Raw genomic sequence first — 23,650 nt, forward strand, 5'->3', positions numbered from 1 at the left:
GATTTGGAACCAAAAACAAAAAGGGCTAAAATCTCACCTGGTGTAAGCAGCCATTTTGTTTTTTAAGGTTTCCCAGGCACCGAGATGGGCGAACAGGAAACACACCTTTTGCCAGAGGAATCATCACCGCCACTCAACCTGGCCACCGACTCCTCTCTTTTATACTTTTTTTATTCACATTTTTATCAATTATTCCGATTTTTTGTCCTTTTATTCCCCCCGTTAAAGGGCAACATGGCTTTGAAAACAGAAGAAAAAAAGATCATCAACCACAAAGAAAACATTTTATTTTCTAGGAGCACCGTGTCGAACAGACACAAAAGCCTCGAGGCACAAGAAACATTTCTAAATATTCTATGGACTGACTAGGCTGTGCAAACAAACTACACGTTGGAAACTCTCAATAAACCTCACAGGAACATAGGCTATGACTAATTAAATATATTTATATATTCATCTAGATATTTAGTATATGTAATAAATACATTTGCTGATAGACATAGAGATCTTTCTGTAAACTATTTACATTTAAAGGTGTACATTTTTTGCAGAAACAATAAATAGCTATGAAGGCAAGGCAAAGGAGAGAAAATCTGTTGTTTTAACATTTTGGTGCTTTTCATTTGTGAACACAGAGAAAGAGTTGGGCCTTTCTCAGTGTGTTCCCACTGAAAAGTTAAAGCCAGTCCTTCTGTTTCTCGACTCGGCTCGTCTCAAACTGAACTCTCCCTTCATAAATAATTGGCAGGAACATCCACTCGCAAAAAAATAATGCTCTCAATCTCACCTGCCTGTCCTCTCTACATAATGGAATGTGCTCCAGTCTCTCGACTGCTCTCAGGGGATATGCTCTTTCCTTCCTATTAATACCTGGTGAAGGGGGCAGTGAAGAAGTAGTGTACAAAAATTTACCAGCACCTGCCGAAATATACCAGCATTCGGCCTGGTGGCTGGTGTTTAAAGTTTCCAAACCTGCTAGTGACCCCTGTCGTCGCCAGGCTCAGACGTGACATACATACATTATGATAAATGGATGCTTTAAAAACGCCACAGTCATCAGAGAGAGGCAAAAAACATCAAACCCACCCCAAAACCCTCCCACATACCCCGGCCCCTTCACAATCTCATGCTGAACTAATTTTTTGTTGTTGTTGATTTTGTTTTTACTTTTTCCTCTGAATGGCAGGTGTGGACAGAAAATTACAGGGTAGTTATGAGCCTGCCTGCCAAAGCCTTGGTAATAAGGGGCGTATTGCTGTCGGACCCTGACGGTTAAACAACACACACAGTCTAGTTTAGTTTCCACAAACTCTGCTGTGCTCTGCAGCACAGCTGTGGCGTAGTTTTCCCACTTCATCTGGCAACATTACTGCAACAGCTGTAGTGGGAGCCTTTAAGTTTTGTAAGAGACCGGAAAGTGCAAAACACCGTGGCTGACTGGTGAGCAGGCCAGAAAGAAAGCCTGACATCATGTCAGCGTCACACCTTTTGGGAGGACTCTGTCTCATTGGACAACTAGGAGCGATGGAGGGGTATGTGTATGTGTGTTTAAGTTTGTGTGAAGTAAGGGTGAAATCAAGTGCTTCCCATGGCTCTTGAGGCATAGAAAAAGAGGCAGTGGGATATTGTGTGGTAACATTCTCTGGCTGAAAGTTGTGTTTCTGACGGACGGAGGGGTGGAGTGTCTTTAGAATCCTTGTCTGACTGGTGCAGAGCAAGTGACACCCTAAAGACTGACCGCTGATGATGTGCTGGATGTGGGCGGCTGTCTCAGAGGTGTTGCAGTCTTTAATGGAAATCTCCGTGGGGACAGGAAGTCCGCAGAAGCCCGGCTGGAGGAGAGGCCTCAGACTCGATTAGTCCTGGTTGGGATGGAGGGAGGGAAGGGGATGAGGTCTGAGCGGGACCAGGAAGTGGCGAGACAATCTTGTGATGGGATTGGCTGAGGCCGGGAGGCGGGAGTTGGGTCAGTAACCAGTGCTGTCTATAGGCTGCAGCCCAGCTGCTTGGCCGTCTCCTGAGTGTCCTGCAGGCGCAGCAGGCTGGCGCTGGAGTAGCCCTCGTCGCTACAGCTGCTGCGCAGGCTGCCCCTCTCATCCCCTGAGTCGCTCACACTGCTGGTGCTCCACTCCAGGTCACCCAGCAGGTAGTCCGTCCCCTCCACGTCCACATCCAGGTCTTCTGTTGGAACAAAAAGACACCACTGTGATATGGCTGAATGATTCAATTCAATACTATCATTTATCAATACAAGTTTTTCTGAAGGTTGCTCAAAAGCTCATTTTACTACTTTAATCTTTCCTGAGCAAACAAGGCCGGGTACTACCTCTTCAGTCATTTCTTCTAGCACCTGGACTGCAAGACCCTGTGTACATAATACTTTTTGCTTTGCACCTTCAGCAGCCCCCCCCCCCCCCACTATACCTTGATAGTATTCTAAATGTGGGGGGTGGTGATGAGGCAGTGGATAAGGCGCATGCTTTGGTGTTCAATCCCCTACTGTGACACATCCACCAGTGTGTCCCTGAGCAACACACTTAACCCCTAGTTGGCGTGCGACCTCTGACATGTATAGCAATTGTAAGTCGCTTTGGATACAAGCGTCAGCTAAATGAGTAAATGTGGTTAACATAGATTACATTAATGCTTATCTTTGATGGTCATATTATACACTACAGTAGATCATTTAGTTTAGTGATTTATTTTCTGATGATCCAAGCAGGCTCATATACAACACATAGTCATTTTGATGGAGGGATCATAACCTGCCTGACTGACTTATTCTGAATTATTTCTCAAACCCTGATACTATTATTTGTATTCCTATCGTTTTTGCTCATTGCATTTATAAAGACTGCCTATGACTTGAGAGGACACACTCTGCATTGTCAAATCTTACAACATTTTAACATGTTATTACAGATTATTTTGGTGGACGGCAGCTGTGAGACCTCTGTACTAACAGTGAAACAATGATGTGCCACAACACTATGTTACTGTTTGCTGCATTCTTAACACTGCAGATTACACTGGATTTATTATTAGTTTGACAAGAGGATTGACAAGATTTGACAAGAGAATGTATAATTTTTATTTTAATAAATAATTATTTTTAATAAATAATTTAGTAAACAGAACGAGTTTAGATTGTTTAGTTTAACAGAGACTCCAAAACATAAACTTTATTGCGCATATTCAGCAGTCTTTTCTCAAGACAAAGATAACAGGCGCTCGAGAGACTTATAGTAATGATAATTAGCCCTTTTTGTTTTGAATGATCGGCCAAACAGCCCCCCCCTCCCTCCATCGTCTTTTCATTATTGCATATTTTGATTTATGATAAGACAGCTGTTGGCTCTGGGGTTGTTTGAGCTTCTCACAACGCGACGATATCACTTACAATCTCTGAATAATTACATAAATAAAACATCCAACCCATTGAAAAGACACAAATGACCACAGTAGCGTAAGTAACATATAATTTGTTCTCATCTGCTTTCATGGAGAGCAGTGAGTGTGTCGTGTCTGCGTGCCTGGGTGAAGGCTCACCTTGGTCAGAGTCGGACTTGTCAGAAGACCGAGTGGAGCCGGTACTGTCCGTGCGGGTTCTCTCCACCCCCAGCTGCTCCAGACGCCTCCTCAGGTGTCTCTGCTCCCGCTGTAGCTGCTCCACGGTGTGCTGAGCTCTCCTATCGCTCTCCTCCAACCTCTGCAGGGTGAGGAGGGGAAAAAAGTTGGGGAAAAAGTTGCTGTGTGTGTTTTCCCTCAGTGGCTTATCTAAGAGCTTTTAGTCACTCAGTCACACACTGCTAACACACTTACCCAAATTGCCCTCTTCACACTGATTAGGTGAGTACCAGACACACACACATATATATATATACACACATATATATATACACACACATACACACATATATATATACACACACATATATATACACACACATATATATATACACACACATATATATATACATATATATATATATATATATATATACATACACACACATATATATATATGTACACACACACATATATATATATGTACACACACCTTGATATGATCTTTGGCCTTCATCAGCAGGCTGAGGGTGGTGTGCCTGTTAGCATCTGGTCCTAAGGGAACGAGGGATTTCAAGCGCTCTAAACACAGCCGTAGATGTGCCCGTCTGAAGAGAGAGCAGAAGAAACAAAGAGAGACAAACTGTCAAACATCATTAGCATTTTTTCAAGTCAGATCCACACAAAAAACAAGCATGTAATTTGTTGTGTGTGAAAGTTCATAAATGGCCTTGGAAATGAATAGAATACAAACAAACAAAAAATAACTCGTGGTCCACTTCCTTAATGTTTTTTTTCTGGAGCTTTCTCATGGTCTTCATCAGTGGAGGGAGTTTGCTCAATTATATGATGACAACTGAGCCATCTCATCGTGACGATGTGCGGATGAAGACCATGAGATGCGGTTGAAAGCTTATGCAAAAAGCTAGCAAGTTGATCTTGATTTTTATTTTAACGTCAAACGTGATTAGTAATTGATGCAAGGCTGCATAAAGCCTTAAGTAGCTTACTTATTATAAAGGCTTGTCTTGAATTTTTCATTACTATTTCCAATAAGATATCAAATAAATACCTTTTTCAATACCTTACTTTACTGTTTTTTGACCATGCAAGTGCCTCAGCTCTAAAGGATGGCAATGCCGGTCGGTTGGCCCACCTTTCTGGTCCTGACTGAAATACCTCAACAACCAATGGATGGATTATCATGAGGTTTAGTGATTCCTTAACTTTCATTGAGCGCCATCATCAGGTCAAAACCGAATCCCTGCAAACCTAATTATGCGCCCATCACCCTCACAGTGCTTCGTGTTCAAAACTAAGTTGGTCAACATTGTCATTGTGAGCATGTCAGCATGCTGATGTTAGCATTTGGCTCAAAGCACCAACTACTACTCATGTTATTCAATAGTCTTGTTATACAACAGAAGCCTAACCTCTAAAATGTTAAATATTGTCGACACACAAGCAGCCTTACAAGCACTGTGCCTAAATACAATACAGTCTATTATTAAAATATTATTATGGTCTGATTAAAGAATAAGTAAAGTGTGTATCCGAGTATGCACTCAATGCTATGTTTAATATTTGACAGTTTCAGTACTTTTATTGTATTGCAACAGACACATTTTTGGCTGTACCAAAGAAGTATTCAAGTACCCCACCCACCATAACACATCACTGATGTAACTTTGGGATCAATCGATATAGAAAATAAATATCAGCCAAAAGGAATTCTGGAGAATCATTCCCCAAACAACAGGGAAAAAATAAAAGAGCTTCCTCTGAGCTACTGTGTGTTTTGGTTACTCAGGTTTTTGATACAAGAGTTACTCACTCACATTAAGAGGTAGTGATGAGATTCTCCTGTGTATGTCTTCAACATTGTAACATTATGACATATTGTTGCTACATAACCTGTGTAGTAATATCCTATTAGGATATTTCATTGAGCTGATCCTCCCTTGACAAGAAGAAAACAGAAATGTGCTTAAATCCAATCATCATCTGTGACATATGTCTAGATCTGAACTCATTATTAATGTCACCTGTCCTACAACAACCCCCCCGCGCGTGCGCTCTCAGCTGCTCTAAGCTGGCAGCCTTGGCAGTTGCTAAGGTCTGGTGGGTGTTTGTGACCACTTGACCCCACTGTTACACAACACACACCTCCAGCTCCAGCCTCGGCGGAGTGTGTACGTGTCTGTATGCCTGTGCATGCCTCAGCGAGTGGGCGTGTGTACGTCAGACTCTTCCTGAGAGCGGCTGTAAAATCGTTTTTTTCGGTGGTAGAGGGCTGGCTGGATGAGTTGTTCATGTATTGTCCGCTGCAGGTAATCCTGAAGTGAACGTCACGGCCCAAAAGAGTTTATTCAAATCAAAATACTTATTTTACTGTGCGCAGCGAATCCACATAATATATTCGCACCCCCTTTGCCCTTTTAAACACGCACGCGCGCACGCACACACACACACACGCACACACACACACACACACACACAGCAAGTGGATCCCACACACCCACAAAAAAAAGCAGTAGTCAGCGGCTGAAACCAAGTGCCTGTTTCTCAGCTGACTCAGTCCAAAGGGCAGATTGTCATTACATAACATGGAAATGCCCTTGCCTGTGTTGTTCTGACATAATAAAGGGATCAGCAGGGCTACATAATGTTTGTTAACGAGCAGCAGACTCATGAAACGGCACAGGTCACATGGTATCTAAGTGGGAGGAAAACACTGCGGACATTTCAGCAGCAGGTTATTCTGGTTTACTGTGGTTTCAGTGCAGTGTGTCAATAGGTGAGCATGTATGTGGAGCTATAGGCTGGATGCTACATTTCTCTGAACCCAGTTTTACACTTAAATGTACCACCTGTACATTGTACAACAATTTCAACTCGCACCTGACTGTGTGAGTTGAATTTGTTGCGTAAAAGCGGTTGGGTTACCGTGAGTAATTTACTACCTGCCTATAATGGCGTTCTACCATCAAGCTACTGTTGGAGAAACTGGCTAAAGGCTAGGAATGTTGTCAAGTTATATTACGACGGGGCCATGCTCATAATTTTTACTTACTGCTGGGTGTAAGGTGTCTCCATACACACACACATACACACACACACACACACACACACACACACACACAGTGCTAAATCCCAGGCACAGGCCTCAGTGCCATGTATTATTTAGGCTGTCCACCTAGCTGCTGGTTTGGATCAACTACCACAGGGTGGAAGCGAGTGAAGCGAGTGACAGGGACATAAAAGACACTAATTCTAGCAGAAACTACTGAAAAACAGCAGCAGTTTGATTTTTGTTTGTGTAACTGTGACATTACTTTATTATAGTAAAAGTATGAATTTGATAGGAGGAGTATGGGTCTATAGTAGCTCTGCTCTGTGAAGTAGCACTTTGGCACAGCGGTGCTTTGAGCTAAATGTTAACACCAGCATGCCAACATGTTCACAATGTCAGTGCTAAAATGAGGATGTTAACTGGTTTAATGTTTACCATGTTGACCGGCTTAGTCGCGCATGTTAGCATGCTAACCTTTGCTAATTAGCAATAAGCACAAAAGTACAGCTGAGGCTGATGGGAATGCCATTGGGTTAAAATGTTAACCTGTACTTAAACAATATTAATTTATTCACTATTTTCTCTATTTATTTGAATACTGGGTAAAATCATCCTCCATACTTAACAGAGATTCTTAATCTGATAGAAAAAAAACATTCTCCGTCGACATACCATAATTTACTGACACTTTACATGGTGACAGCAGGGTGGAGGGTGGAGTGCTATTGTTATGGTTTGAGGAACAGCACAAACACACAAAGACATTTTTACATACCTGTTTTTTTCCATTTCATTGTGCGTGGACCTGAGGAGATAAAACACATATGAGAAACCACACATAATATCAGAAGCACAGATTAAACAGGTTTCCTCTCTGCGTGCCATCAATGCAGTCCAAAGCCTTACTGCAGGGGAGTGACAGAGAGAGACGCTGTGTGGGAGTTTATGAGCAGTCAGAACGGCAGACAAAATGAGATTCTAGGAAATCAGAAGAGCAGGCTGGGTATTCTGATGCCAGAGGCTTGTTCTACCGACGAAACTTGTGCTTTTTAAGGACCACACTCAAATACGTGATGAGGAGGCCAGGAGTGAACATAGTAACAGTAACTACAAACAGAGGGCAGGAGTAGACGGGACTAAGCACCTACATATTGCCTGATTATCCACTCTGCATGTTGTACTGAGAGAGTCGGAGAAAACACAGTGCTGAAGGCTGGAAGATGGAGGTGTGCTGCAGCATAAAGCAGAACACACACAGACAGACAGACTGCAGAAACGGGGAACAGCGTAGTGTTTGGAAGGATTGTGCTGGCCTGACCTGTGTGAAAAGGGGTGAATGGGTGGTGGCATTCCTGAACTCTAATCTATCTCCCCTGACCTCCTGACCCCCCACCCCACATCCCAAAATAGCCTCTGCACCTTCAGCTGTGCTAGACCCCTACACTGTCATCATAGACTCCCACACACACACACATTCTTGTACTTCTATAGTTGTGAGGACCCTCCTTGACATTATGCGTTTCCTGTACCCTTACCCTAACCTTAACCATCACAACTAAAATGCTGAGCCTCACCCTAACCAAAACCAAATTATACCCTAACCCTTAAAACCAAGTCTTAACCTTCAAACAGTCCTTTGAATTTGGCCAAAATGTCCTCACACTGATGGTTAAAATCTTGTTTTGCTCCTCACTACGTAGGAAGTACATGTACACACACACACACACACACACACACACGTTTGTTCCTCTATCCCTCTGGGGACATTTTATTGACATAATGCGTGACCAAGCCCCTTACCCTAACCTTAACCTAATTCTAACATGAACCCTAAACCCATGTTTTAACCCTCAAACAGCCCTTTAAACATGCATTTTGGTCCCCACAAAGCTGTCGGATCCCATTATAGTGCAATCCCAAATATAGTAAAACACACACACACACACACACACACACACACACACACACGGTCATGTCTAACAACTTACTTTCAAGACTTAGCTTAGAACTACTGTCTTCTACTAGGCTCAGTCACAACCTCTGAACAGCAATGGGTGTCATGCCCGCGTGTGTGTGTGTGTGTGTGTGTGTGTGTGTGTGTGTATGTGTGTGTGTGTGCGTGTGCGTGTCAGCTTTGGGGGCTCTCTATCTCACTTGGCCCCTCCAGTCAGTGTGCATTCCTGTGCACGGCAGACAGCCGCTGGTGACATAACAGCACTGGCAGGGAAATGATCCCTCTGATTCCAGCTAGATTTCAGGCTCAGGGACATCTCCCACTTCCTGCCCGAGTCCCATCACCCTCTGCCCCTCCACAAGTAACACTGAGTAATGAAAATATTGTTTTTTGTGTGAGCCATGTGGAATAACATATGGTTTGCTCTAATTCCATGTCAGCACATGAAACTGGATCCAAATACCACATACACCCTGGGACCACATTGACTACATCGAAACTCAGCTTTAGCCAAACTTTACCTGCCTCAAGCTTTGTTTCAAGATTTCCATTACTATTTGGGATACAGGCAGTATGTTTACAAAAGTCAGTGTGATGTAGTGGGAGAGGGGGAATTAAAAAGGGCGCCCAAGTGGCTCACTGCATATAGTCGTCTGTCTCTCTCCAGCTGGCACTATCGTAGTGAGGCAGAAATTTGGACAAAATTATCTTAAAAAAATCTGTTCAGAATCGCTACTCTTACCTTCTGCGATCCTGAACAGATTCTCAACTTGCAATATTCTTTTTTAAAGAGGTGGTATTTTGCTTTTTGGCTTTTTCCCTCTCCTTTATTGAGTTATATAAAAACCTAATAGGTTTGCAAAGTGAAAAAGCCCAAAAAGAGTTCCCATCTCCCACAGAAAATTCTGCTCTTTCTGGATGAAGAATACTTTTGTTACAGATTAATAACTCTCAACTCTGAAACTCTTGCTCCAGTCTATGTTGCCAAGCTGGTTCAGCAACATGTACAGCTGAAACGAAGCCGTGTTTACTGTCTTCTCATTGGCCCACCCTTCTCTGCTTCTGATTGGCTAGTAGTCCTTAACTAGGAACTGCGCATGTGCAACTCCCAATAAAGATCATCATCACAAGATGTATCACTCCATAGCTAAAACGAAGCCTTCAACACAGGGTGAAAAGAGGAGCTGCAGCAATGTGCAGTATGACAAAAATATGGTGTTTTTAGAAAATTAAACCATGTAAACCTGTTCTGGTACAACCCCTAAATAAGATTATGAACCTGAAAATATGCATAATACCACCTCTTTAAATCTTATTAAATGTTTCATTATTTATGCCACCTTTTTTATTTATTGGAATGAAGAACTGATTTTGAAAAGAAAAAACTACATTTGAAACTCTGTAATGTCGACACTGTTTCTAAATAACCTCAAACCTAGTTTGGCATTTCTATACTTAGGTTTCTTGTTAGTCATCAGTCAACATACACAGATACTGATATACAGTATCTCTGCAATAAGCTTAAATCATCACTTATATCAACCTGGCTGATTTATCAGTATCACTCCAATTGCCACCACTGCTATGCAAATCAGCTACAATCAGGATGTGCAGTGGGGTCTCATTGTGTCTTATATTCATATCAGTTATTGACCAAACTAAGTGTTAATATCTGGGAACATGGCGACAACTCTACAACACAGTCAGATGCAGTCAGATGACCAGACGGGTTGTAAAGAAGCCGACTGCGTAGCTAGAATTACCACTTTGTTTGGAGGTTAAACTGTAAGTAGCACACCTGAAACTTTCCTCTAAATAAGAGAAAAACGTCCGATTGCTTATATTTCTAGCCCTATCCACCTTTTTTAAGCAATTTCCCAGATTTTAGTGATTAACTTGGTGACTACAATTCCACCGACAGGAATGATGCCCATGTTGTATGAAACCTGAATGTGGGTTTGAAGTTAGCCTGCTTCTAGACCTCTAAATCCTTGTAAGTCAACTTCAGAAGTAACAACTCTCAAATTGGTAAATTTTTTTAATTATTGGGGAAAATATAATGTTAACTGCTCAAAGCAGCTACTACCACAGCATCAAATGAAAATGGCAGTGAAGGGATGTAATAAGGGACAGGATAAGTCGCTTGGTACTTACTGGTCAGGGCAATGTCAAGAAAATGAATGACTATTCTAAAAATAAGCTTCAGTCGTATAACTCCACACGCAGTGTAGACCCTCATTTCACACTTCAATCTTCCCATACGGATTCCTGGACAAAGTCTTACTACATGGGATTCATGGGCTATTTTACAGGGGTGCATGACAGAAAGTTTATGAATCAGATAATACTGGATCACTGAACTGTAGAAAAATGATTCACCAGTGTAGCTTTCCTTCGGCTCGGTCGACAACAAGATTCTTCTACATTAATCTACCATCAAGTGGAATTTTCACTTGTGAAGCCTTGCTGTAGCCTCACACAACAACAACACCAGCACAGGGTGGTTAGCATGGAAAGACTACAATTGCCTGCTCAACAAGGATGGCAAGATCACTGTATGTTTTCCATAGTGCACTGAAGTTGCGTGTGTGTGTGTGTGTGTGTGTGTGTGTGTAGGGTGTGTAATGGAGGAGCTGGTGCTCTCCACAGCCTGCCAAGAGTTAGAAGAGAGCAGGAAAGACACAGAGGGGCGGAGGAGGTGAGGAGAGAGCGAAAAAGCAAGAGGGAGCGAGAGATGGGGGGGGGAGTCACCACTACTGGCACACATGCACACATACATGCCAGAAACACAGTGACTCCCCTCCCCCACCGCACGCACATCCATGCCTCGGAGAAACGACGACTTTAAATACATCCATTCCACGTCTGCCTGCCTTACATTTCAAGTCTCAACAGCAACAAAAAAACCAAACAAACATCATGCCTGATCAATTAATGATCCGCTCTTCTCTGGCAGAAATCAAACCCCCCTTCCCCCCCAAGAGGCAAATTAATTGATAGCAATAGTGCTGGTCTGTCTATTAAAGAACAAGAGCCAACATCATACCAGACCATATCAAATCATCTACGCTGAGCAGAAACCTGTCTTAAGAACAAGCTGCCCTTAAATAGTAATGGCTGATAAAATGCTCATAGCTGGTGGGTGAGTTGCTGCAGATTAACACAACCCTGTGCTCAAACAACAATAAATGGTCAAAGTGAATGCTGGTGAGCTAAAGCATGACTGGAAATATGGACAAACCTGCATCAGCTGTTCAGCTTAGTCGATTGGCATGAAATTAATTGGCAGCAATTGTGATTATCCAATTGCCAAACATGCTCTAGTTGCAGCTTCTCCAATGCGAGGATTTGCTGCTTTTTTATATCGTTGTTTATATCACTGGGTTTTGGATTGTTAGTCGGTGGTCAGATAAAACAAGACATTTGATGATGTCACCTTGGACTCTGGGAACATGTGAAGGACGCTATTCAATAAACAACTACTACTACTAATAATAATCAACTGATTAACCGATAATGAAAATAAATTAATCGTTGCAGTCGACACACTGAGATGGTGCAAAAATAAGTCTGATTGCATTGCAGTCAATGACAAAATGACTCTACTTCTCACTTTATTTATTACCTCAGTAAACACTTTCCTAATGAGTTTATGGTCTCATTTGCTAGTTTCAAGTCTTCTTCAACACAGCATGATGTTTATTTTGTAAATTATGGTCCTATTACTATTGAGTAGCTGCCACAGCAATCTGTCAATCAGGACAGAGGTGAATGGTATCTACTGCAGTGTATACATTAAAGAGTCGTGAACTTGTTTTTGACTGTTTTTTCGGTGTTTTAGTCTAAAAACTTCAGTTCATGAAAAGGAAGTGTAACATTTTGGTCACCTAAAAATGTCTACTAAAACACACTGTAAAGTGCGATTTATACTTCTGCGTCGAATAGATGGCGTAGCCCAGGGGTCAGCAACCTATGGCGCGCAAGACAGCGTGGGCACGCAGAGACATTTTAAGTGGCATGTGAGAAAGCTACATCCTACAATACTGACATATGTCGCTAAATATTACATTAGGTTAGTGAAAAAACAGATGATCAACAACCATGATGAATTAATTTTGACATTATTATTAGGGTTGTCAAAATGATAGAAATATAGAAAAAATAACGCCTTGTATTTTAACACAGGATTAATTGTAGTATGATCCGCGACCGGGCTGGTCGACCGGCTGGTCAGCTGCAGCGGAACGCTCTATGTGTCTGTGAAACTGGGCCAAACTAAAACATTCAATTTTGAGGGGGAATACTAGCGGCCCCTCCCAACTTGGACTGATCCTTGTTTTTGGCCAAACGGCGTCAATCAACAGAATTTGCTTTCGATCCGGTTTGTGTGACAAGTGCAGCAGAGATGGGAAATATGGCGAAAAAATTCGAATTAAAAAAAAAATGTTGGCACAAGGGGCATTTGTTACTATTTTAGCCTTCTGACTGACTGTTCACATGACATGTTGGTAGTTAACAGTATACTGTGACTTAAGTGTTCCAGCTCAGGCTTGACCTGGTCTTGTTCAGTACAGTGGTGACTTCCTTATTCAAACTTGCTTATTCGAACCTGGGAGGCAGGTGTCAATTTTACTAGTGGCCAAACCAGCGGCTGTAACACGGTGGATCAATATATTTGACCGTCACAACCCGAGCAAAATGACTCATTTCACTATCAAAATGTGATCTATTCGGTTGATAACATTTGAAAAGTCTATAACAGCCGCACATATACAATTTTACCCCCATTCACGTTAGCGGAGGGCTAAACCGTGACTTAGCCTGCTCGGCCGGCAAAAGTCAACACAGTGGACGCTGTAGCGTGTAATTGCAGAACGACTGAGACACAACACACAACTATAAATGCATGGCCTATAGTGAGAGTATAAATCAAGCTTAAGGAGTCAGCTGTTTTTCCAGTGAGTACATTTTGTTTTAAACCTGTTTCGCTCTAGCCAAACTTAGCATACAAATTAATATCACAGTTAACGTGAATTACAGGTGCATCTTACTAACCAAGCTAGCTTTAGATCGACCCTCTCATCCGAATATGGTCACTTCTGGTTCCAAAAAAACAAGATGGCGATGACAAAAATATACAAACTCGAGGTTTCAAAATCGTAGTCGACAAAACAATGGGGAACATCACGGTGGCTACATCCGTCATATACGTCTTTTAAATAGTATATTGGACGCTTAAGGTCAGGTTATTCTACAAACCAGTCTGTAGTGGTTTAAATGGGATTAATGCACACACAGTCTCTGAGACTAAATTTCAGCCAAAATCTTAGCCAAACCAAATTTTCGCAACATCAAGTTCCTTTAACTGAGCATGTCTTTCTGGTCTGATTGATGAGGTGAAGATAGGAGGTTCTGCTTTTGCTTATCAAATCTACACAAAGACATGCAGACAAGTTCAAGGATGTTCATGGTTTGAGACACTGAGCTATTATTGATTATCAGAATGGTGCATATACAAAGTATAGCATGCCAATATGTCAGTGTAGGTAAGAGGTTTTATACATCCAAAGAACTTGTATAACAAACAGACCAGGAGCCATATTGCAGAAAGTGCCTATCTTAAGTCTTGATAAGATAGGAAGAGTCTAAGATAGGATTTTTTCTAATTTGGTATTACAGAAGCAAATCCTAACTAACTTTAGGAATCCAATCTTATCTTACGTCATTCTATCTTATCTCAGGTTAGGGAATCGGTTATCAGCTTTTATGCTAGGTATGTTACCTAGCAAACAATGCCACTTTTCTTATCTCGTGAGCTAAACGGCTTTTAATTGCCGTTTTCTGGTTGTTTTTTAAATGAAACATACACTGAAAAATGGAGCAGAAACAACAACTATCATTGGACTTCAAGTGTTGGTAACCTCCGTCGAGAAATCCAAATTCCCATAACGCTTAACTTAATTTTGTTAATTTTGTAAAGGCAATAAAAGATCGGCAGGTTAGGAAGTTTCTGTAATACGGCCCCAGGTGACTAATTGAGACCAGTGTTTATTTGTCAAAAGGTATAGCCACACTAGGCCAGTTAAAGGGACAGGCGTGTAATTGGAACTTTGATTGAAGTTTTAAGGCATTGTATGTTCTAATCCATTGCCTATCTCTACACACTTGGCAGTGTATTCGCCTTTTTCATTTTTATAACTTTCTGATTAAAAAGAGGCATGCAACAGTGGGTGGCAGCAATATGCCAGTGCTGTGTCTACTGAAAAAGTAAGTCCCCCAATGTCACTGTTTATCTGAAAAATCTAATTTCATCACATCTTTCTTTCATTACATACTTTTTTTGCGCTAATTAGGTGGGTTTTCTGGTGTTTCCCTTTAGGGCTGTTCATGTGCATGTGTGCATAAATATAGGTGGACATAAACATACTCCATTAAATCTTTTAAATCATCCAGAAGGGTTCCATCAGTGCTGACTTTGATTGTGGTGCTATTTCATCATCTCCACTGGAACAATCAACACAAAAAAGCAAATTTTTATATTTGCCTTATCAGTGTACATCCTGTACAGGCCTTAACTCACTACACAGATACAGCATGGACATACTGTATGTCCTCCGGCATCTAATCCCGGAGCACACATTGATCTGTGGGGAGTGGATGCAACACAAATCTGTCCCGATATGATTGATTTATGGAATTCCAGTTACAGACTCTGAATGTACACTATGCGTCTACAGTAAGTTTCCATTGAGGTGACTAGAGCTGTCAAGACATGGGCCCCTCGCTGAAATGTCTTCTGCAGTCACCTTGACTGACCCAGTTTGCCTTACCGAGTGGCCATTCACTTTAAGCCGGACTGATGTTTGCTGCTGTCAGTCACACGCTTTGTGGGAGGAGTCAAAACATGGCCTCAACGCCAACAGACTCACACATGCAGCCACAGCTTGTAATATCAGAGGACCTTTTCTGTAGTGTCAGGTACAAATGAGCCATTAGGGCACAGAGAGAATTAGGGCTGAGAGGTGTCAACATTTTCGCCTTGTGATTTTGACTTTGCAAAGAAATAGCAATGGGGGAAAAAAGTAAAACATCCACACAACAATGGTGTGCATGTCAGCACTTATCTGCCACACATAACTGATCAATCTTTGCAAAATGAATCTAAAAAAAACAAACTGTTACCTGTGCCCACCAAACAAATGAGCTAAAAGTATCTACAGCATGTGTTGACGACATATTAACCTCTATGCTTCTGATGCTACACCACACCACTTTGAGTGGAGAACAGCCAAAAGCACATTCTTTTGGTCACTAACTATATTTTCTCAAAAACAATGGTTAAGGTCGTATCAGGCAAACAAGTCACAGTATTTTTAAGCATCATAATTATATACTGTACAATATATATCTCACTAATGATTAGGCTGCCCTCTTCAAGATGGTGGTGAGTTAAATTTCATATCACTCTGGTTTGAAATATGTAATTTTAAGTGCTGCATCAAAGAAATGCTGACTCAACACAACATGCGATTTGTTTTTTAAAAAAAACCCAGGAAACACTTGATTAATCCTGCTGCACTCACTGGAGGAGGGGATATTATGAGACTTGTTGCAGAGTTGAAAAATTAAACAGTATGCATTTTATGGCCACAAGGAGTCAAATGGCCTTTACCTGCTACTTGTGTTCTTCTTGCTTTTGCTTTTCCTTTTCAAGCTTTCCCTCTCTCTGCTGCTGATGAAGGGCGGCATGGAGGCATAGCCATGTTCCGCTTCTGCAAGCAAATAAACACCATAGTGGTCACATGTCCAGATTTCTGGCAATGCAAAACACAGCCACAGTGAAAAGAAGCCGACCAATAGGAGGACTGCAAAATGTGCCACATTTGATCATGAGCATTTTGGAATTCAGTAGCAATGTCTTATGGTGAAGCGCAGGCATGCAGTGAGTGGATTTCATGCGGTATCTTTATACAGTATTTTCTCCCCTCTGCCTGGACAATGATGTCATCTTGAACTAGAATAAACCCCACTAGCAAACCACAACAGAGGGAAAGGAGGGGCCTCCATGAAAACAATGTCTCCCTGCACATCTCACTGCATCTGCCACATATGCATTCTTTCTCTCGTGATCAGAAAGGCAAATGCACGTGTGTTTTTGCACATTTGCAGTTTATCCCAAAAAATAGTGATTAGCACCTATTTTTGGTGTAGGCGATGCTTTACTGTGCAAAATCAGATACTGTTTCTGTTTTTAATGCATGGCCCGATTACTTCATGTAAATACCTGAAGGACATCAACAGGATTTAAGACAAGTTTTAAAATGACAAGTGCATAAATCATCGTGAGTTGGAGAGGGGGTTGCCATAGTAATTTTTCAGAAATATAACAGACCGTAGAAAACAATACAATTACACTTTACCTCTTTCCCTGCGTTCAAGGTACTCGGCCGCTTCGATCAACATCTGCACCAGTCCGATCGCCGCCATTTTCAACAATAACACTGATAATATAACAATCCGATGAGGGATTCCGTGGCTGTAACACAACCTGCTTCAGGTCCTAACACTGGCTCTCCTTCTAACACTCAGGTGGCTTGCTGATCTGTCAATTATTATTATTTTAAAAGGCGAGAGGTGACGGTAAAGAGTTCCTCCTGCAGTGTAAGTTCTCAAACGGGCTATTTAAAAGTTAAAGGTCTGGAAGACAGCACCAGTCAGTTTTTGAAGCTGAAATAGTCTCCTCTTTAATGATAAAAATGTTCAGGTAACGTTAATGTTAGCTGGCTAGTCAAGGCTGACGCTAACACCTCTTCAATAGCTAACGTTAACGTTTCTGTGTCCTCGTTATTATTACCTATTTATTAAGCACACTGTTTGCTGAATAGTGTTGGTTTTCTATGTACTTCTTCGAGAAAAGGCGGCTTGTTGACAAAAACAAAACAAAGGGCTGCTTGACATATAAAAATAAGCTGAATGGTTGGCAAAAATAAGTCGGTCGACGTGACAAGTCGTCAAATTAACGACAAAAAAGTTCTTGCTAGCTTGGCTGTAACGTTATATTGTAAAGACTCAGCCAATCAAAAAAACAACAACGTTGGCTTGTTCCGCTGTCACAGACTTGCCTGAATGAAATGATAGAAAAACGAGCTAGCTGTCTTAAAGTTCAACCGCCGATGTCATCCAACCTTATCGGTTCGGGGCTTTGTGGCTGGCTAGTTTTGTGCTGGTTTATCGCAGATCACGCGTGATACGTCTCGCTGGAAACGCAGATAGCGACTGACATCAACAGAGGAACAGTAAGTGTTTATCAAACTGCTTCCAAAATAGAGGCTTGTTGATCTGGACGACAGCTAACTACTGTACTTCACCACAAAGCTTCTGTGTGCGGCGATTATGATTGGGTACTGGACATCACAACCCGAGCTCCTATTGGGCGTTTAAGCCGTCAATCTTCGGGAGGATGGGCACCAACTGCCACCGAGGGCTTGGTTCAGCCATTTTGGTTCTAATTCACATTGGCTGTTTCTGCACTGCACACGCTCGTGCACCGTGATTGGTTGCTTTCTGATAAACTTGTTAGCTATTGGCCGCAGTGCCCACGAGCTAAAGAGACAACGCCCGCTTCTGACAGAGGACACGCCTCTCTGCCATGCTGTTTCGCGGTGTATGGCGATGATTGGCTGCCACGATGTTGTCTTATTTCGCGTTCAGGGATTGGCCAGATTCACATGCTCTCTTTTTATTGGTTTCTCGCTTATCCTATCGCTAAACATATAACCGCGCAGGCGCCGGCCCACGGCTTTCTGAAACATGATAGCTGTAAAATCCTGCTTCAGATTGGGACGGATGCCCATTTTAAAGCCAGAGCACAAACCCTGGACCTACACTGCGACAACACAGAATTGGTTTGTCTGCTGAAACACGTCCTTCGTCTAGGACTAAATATAATCCTTGACTGATAAACCCTTTAAACACTTTAGTGTCACTATAAATTGACAATTATACATCAGAAAATGTTCCTGCATATCATGGCTCTATTGTTTTTGTCATAGTCAGTAATGCAACCATACATTTTTAAATGCTTTTATTTAAAATAAAAAAAATTACACACGCCTCAACAACACAAAGCTCCATGCATTGTGTCCTTATCAATACTGAGCCCGGCTCACTTCAAGCACTTCTATTTACATTTATGTGTTTACTCATGAAAAAAAAAAAAAGGAAGCAAACAAAACAGGAAATTGCTCAATATCATCCACTATTGTGAGGAGGACAATGGAGGGAAGTTTCTCAGGTACTTTCAAGCGATGAAGTCCAGTGGTCTGTTGAATCCACCCTTTCTGTTCATGTACTGCCTAAAAAAATAAATATATGAGAAAACATTACATCACTGTTACCCTCGCAACACTTGCAGATTACATCATCGAGCACCAATGGGAGAGCCTGAATGTCTGCATAGAAACACCTGCGGAGGTGATTGGCTACAATAACTGTGGTTGATGCTCAGAGGGCTCACAGTGAGGGGACTGAGGAGTTGACGTTTTAACTCAGCAACCTGACCAACAGCTGGGGTTCAAATAAGAAAACATCACTATATAAGAAAACAAGGGCTAATGAAAGATTTTCAAAAGTTGTCTGTGGCTATGGGCAGCACTGCTTTGATGCTGCGCAATCAATAAACCACACAAGTGGAAACATTGTTTTGTTTTTGTTGACGTACCTGTATTTTCTCTTCATGGACACGTTGATAGCATGTGCATTAGCTGATGCCTCACTTTTCTTCCCCTGTTTGAAAACAACGTTACTGCCTCTCACATTCAAAACATCACATATTACAGTTCAAGCTCAATGGTGACATGTTACTAATCAATGAAATGTAGAAGTCTCGGCTTGACTTCCATCGCTCCTTTTATTCACAAAAGTAGTTTGTGAGGATCATTTGGAAGATACGCCTTTGCAAAACTTTAATAAATTCTAAACTACAGTAAATGTCCAACTGTTGATCCACTGAAGAGTACCAAGAGATTTAGTCCAACATTTGTACCAAAAAAGGGGTTACATCTCAGTGGCTAACTGAACATTTCCTTCAACATCACATGCCTGTAGCTGCTTCCAAGTGAAACACTTTCAGCTGCTGTGAAGAATATGATGTAAATTTAGTTTGAAGTTGGCGGTCTAGCTTTTTGTCCAGTACAAAAAGTTATGATTTGTATAATTTTTAGCACCCCCCCCCCAAATACATAATTAATATAGTAATAGAGACGTGACCTTCATCATACCTTCAAAAAAGCATGGCAAAGGGTCAAACACATGAATAGTGACCGCATATAATGAGGAGCTACCAACTCTGTGACTCCAGCTGCACTGATGAGTTTGTGGAAATTCAGAGCACAATGCCAAAAAGTGGGCAGCTGACTGAAATTAATGCAATATGCAACAGTCGGCCTGTCTTCAGTTCAGCTGTAGAGTGCAATGAACTTTATTTGAAATAAACTGCGCCACCTTGTGGTAACAAAGGACACCCTACTGCTCTCACCTTGGTGCTGTCAAAGGAAGCAAAACCCATCAGTTTCATCATCTCAATCTCCTCTTCTGTCTTGCCCTGCATGTCTTCCTCTGTCAAAAAAAAAAAATGATGGTATTGAAATCTGGTAGAAACATCAATGCTGCACTTGTCATGTCACATCAAAAAAGCTGAATATTAGGGATGCACCGAAATTAATCGGCCAAAAATAGCAAAAAAAGAGCTCTTTTGGTGTTCGGCCTAATAAGTCAAAAGGCCGAATAAATTTTGACCAACAATTACGTTGACATGTCGGCAGTGTGCAAGCATTTTAAAGAGTCTGAGAAAGACGCAAAAATTGTCGTTTGCAGACACTGTTCTGCTGAATTGTCTCCCAGCACATCCACACCATCTGTGGCTGACTTCTTAGAAAAGGCAGAAAAACGGTCTTACCCACTTTGAGTATTTCCGTCACTCGTTTGTGACAAGGCGATTAAGCTAGCCGCACCTATACTTGGAGTGCACATGTATTCAAGCCTTTGTGGTAAATCCACTGAAACGGCCCAGTGCCAGCTGACAGGCAGGTTAGCGACTTTATCCTGTCAGTTTCTCTCTTTACAAAGACAAGTGTTGCAGTATGAGAGTCCTACCTGAAGAGAGGCCGTGAAGTCTTCAAGTTACGTGATACGAGAACCACATACAACATTATTTATCAAACTGGGTCGGACTTGATGAATTTTGCGCGATGATACACATGTGACAATGTCTGGTTTTAAAAATAAGGTGTCTATACAGTATCGAAATAAGATTTGATTATATTTAGTGAAAGTATAAAACATGTTACATGTGTCCATTAAAAGTAAATTGACACACATGTATTTTACTTTACCGGACCCTATCAGGCTTCAGACCCACCCACCATAGTCTCTCCAAATCCTGTGGGAAATGCTGAGTAAAAAGCTCATTTTGACTATTTAATTAATGCAATGCAAATAAATGGAAAAAAGTGAGAAAAACTTTGTTCAGTATTCTGGAAAGTTTTTCTTTATATTCAGTTTTGGCTTCGGCCAAGAATTTTCATTTCGGTGCTCATTTCATTTCCCTCCTGAATATCCTCCTCAATTTATATGAATATAGCAAGAACAGAAGCATATCATTCATCTAATACCTGAGATCTGAATGGGCTTCGCTGGCTTGTCCTTAACATCTTTGCGGTCATCTTTCTGCCTTGTAGGAGAGAGGGAGGAGGAGCGATGACGTCGAGGAGGCGACCTGCTGAGGGAAAATAAATATGGCTGCAGGAGGGTTACCTCGACTACTGAATATTGTTCATGGTTTGTTAAAGTCTGTTTAGGATGCAGATACGTGTGCTTGTTCTCAAGGGCAAAGACCACCATTAATGCACTGCAAACTATCTGAAAAGACAATGCTTTTCTATCACAAATCACTAAGCCCTATCTGATTTGGGGATCAGATGATTTTGGTAATAGGTAGTAGCTGAAGTAGGTTAGCACTAATATTTGGTGACAATATACCCAACCCTTTCTCCTACATGTTTAAAGAGGCCATAAACTAAATGGCACACCAGAAGCAAGAAAAAAAATTAATGGACTGGTCACAAAAAACAGAAACGGTGGCAAAGAGAAAACTATCGGTGTTCCAAAAACTGCAAAAGGCGTTTCCTCACCTCGAGCGCCTCCTGTGAGGAGATCGTGAGCGACTTCTGCGCCGGTCTCGGTCCCGATCTCGAGAGCGAGAGCGATCTCTCTCCCTTCGCCTTCGCTCACGCTCCCGCGAAGTTGAGTGGGAACGCCTTCTCTCTACAGGAAAGGAGGAAACAAGATCATGACATTAGTAGCAAACTGGAATCTGGGAATTTAAAACCTAAAGGAATATTGCCATCCACACACTGCATTTTCTCCTTCACATTGTTGGACTTTTCTGCAACATGTTTTAACATTCTAATCCTAATAGTCATCCAACTTGTAAAAATGTTACTGGCACCAAGTGAGTCCTATTTTAGTGTTGCACCTACAGTTTTCTTTTACAAATGTGCACAAGCAAAAGGTATTGGTAGGTGGCTGGCGTCAGATTTTGACAGAGAGGTAATATGCTCCGAAAATGCCAATACTTTGTTCACTTATGCATTTATTATTATATATATATATAATAACATTTCTTTTACTCTCCATCCCTTGATCACTCTACTGAGTATGCAAGAACACAACAGCATAACGTTACAGTTGTTGTTGTGCATGAAAGATATGGCTCTGACCAAACACTCTTTATAGGAAAACTATCACTGCTCCATCATGAGGTCCAGGTCAACCAGAATACAACACAGAACACAGTGGCATAACGTTACTCAAAAAGACATCCAGCCAAATATCATCGATCGCTTCGGAAAAGCATCGAGCCCACATCTAGAGTAATTTAGAGTTCTCCTGTTAGCTTCCTTTGAATAACTAAGCTAACGTTACGTGAATATCTAACTTTACGTTAGAGCGTTAGAAAAAGGTGGCATTCAAGTTATACGCAGTGAGTCACGTGTTAAGGTGTAAAGTCAGCGTTAAGGAAAGAAAATAAGTTAATTAACATTTGTTCTCATTTCTTTCTCCCGGTGTAGAGAAAACAGCGTTGTGGCAGCTAACGGCCACATAGCCATAGCTGCGTAGTGTAAACGTTAACGATACCTGACTCAAGTTTCTTACCTCGTCTCGGTGGAGGAGTTCGGCTCTTGCTCCGGCCCATGTCCCTTATAGATCAAATCTTACCCTCGTAGACCAATGACACGAAATAGAAAGTAATTCCTGGTGAGAACTATGAACAAACCGCGGGTTGTTTGCAGCCTATACTCTAAACGTTGATTGCTGTTACTTTAACAAAGGCTCTCTATCATAGACTGTACGGGGCTTCCGCTGACCTTTCTGCAGAAGAGCGCCCTCTGCCGGTTCGGGGGACAGTTCATAACATCACATTATGGGCTGTGGTGTAGGATATGGCAGGGCCGGGTGCAGCCGGCTGCATTGGCAAAGAGTATCGAATCAGTGTAACGAGAGTCAGTGTAAGTTGTTTGATATAAGGTTCTGAAGTTCTATATAATATTAGGGTGGGCTGGTAGAAACAGAGGTTAAACAGAGGCCCAGAGGTAAGAGAAGCAAACTAGTAGTCCGAAGGTTGTGGTTGACATTGTGCCCTCAGGCTCCTCCAGCATGGCTGTGTGTTTGTATATGGGGTGTTTGAATGGGTTAAATGCAGAAGATTAATTTCCCCATGTGGATTAATAAAGTAGTATTTTTTTTGTTTTGTTTTGTTTATTCTACTCTAATTTATAAAGAATAGAAGGTCTGTATGGAGGAGTGGGCCAAAATCCCTGCTACAGTGTGTGCAAACCTGGTCAAGAACTACAGGAAACGTATGATCTCTGTAATTGCAAACAAAGGTTTCTGTACCAAATATTAAGTTCTGCTTTTCTGATGTATCAAATACTTATGTCATGCAATAAAATGCAAATTAATTATTTAAAAATCATACAATGTGATTTTCTGCATTT

General features: G+C 41.6%; 2 protein-coding genes across 3 annotated transcripts; both read right to left on the reverse strand.

The window, feature by feature from the left end:
* Positions 1 to 267: 267 nt before the first annotated feature.
* Positions 268 to 17,953, reverse strand: LOC119891674 (max dimerization protein 1-like). The gene is made up of 6 exons (XM_038703478.1): positions 17,015 to 17,953; positions 16,267 to 16,366; positions 7,416 to 7,445; positions 4,061 to 4,175; positions 3,550 to 3,709; positions 268 to 2,181 (listed from the first exon to the last, which is right to left on the reverse strand). The coding sequence occupies exons 1-6, from the start codon at positions 17,079 to 17,081 to the stop codon at positions 1,985 to 1,987; spliced, it is 669 nt and encodes a 222-aa protein (XP_038559406.1). The 5' UTR covers positions 17,082 to 17,953; the 3' UTR covers positions 268 to 1,984.
* A 710-nt stretch (positions 17,954 to 18,663) lies between these two features.
* Positions 18,664 to 22,999, reverse strand: snrnp27 (small nuclear ribonucleoprotein 27 (U4/U6.U5)). 2 transcript variants are annotated; one of them, XM_038704574.1, is made up of 6 exons: positions 22,809 to 22,999; positions 21,785 to 21,917; positions 21,266 to 21,372; positions 20,131 to 20,210; positions 19,315 to 19,379; positions 18,664 to 18,949 (listed from the first exon to the last, which is right to left on the reverse strand). In XM_038704574.1, exons 1-6 carry the CDS (start codon positions 22,846 to 22,848, stop codon positions 18,895 to 18,897), a joined length of 480 nt encoding a protein of 159 aa, XP_038560502.1. In that variant the 5' UTR covers positions 22,849 to 22,999; the 3' UTR covers positions 18,664 to 18,894. The 2 variants fall into 2 exon arrangements, with proteins under 2 accessions (XP_038560502.1, XP_038560503.1); XM_038704575.1 differs by having other exon boundaries at positions 21,266 to 21,369; positions 22,809 to 22,998.
* Positions 23,000 to 23,650: the final 651 nt, after the last annotated feature.

This window comes from Micropterus salmoides, unplaced genomic scaffold, assembly GCF_014851395.1.
Source record: "Micropterus salmoides isolate LMB-PRFRI ecotype aquatic unplaced genomic scaffold, ASM1485139v1 Ms_hic_scaffold_7, whole genome shotgun sequence".
Classification (NCBI taxonomy): domain Eukaryota; kingdom Metazoa; phylum Chordata; class Actinopteri; order Centrarchiformes; family Centrarchidae; genus Micropterus; species Micropterus salmoides.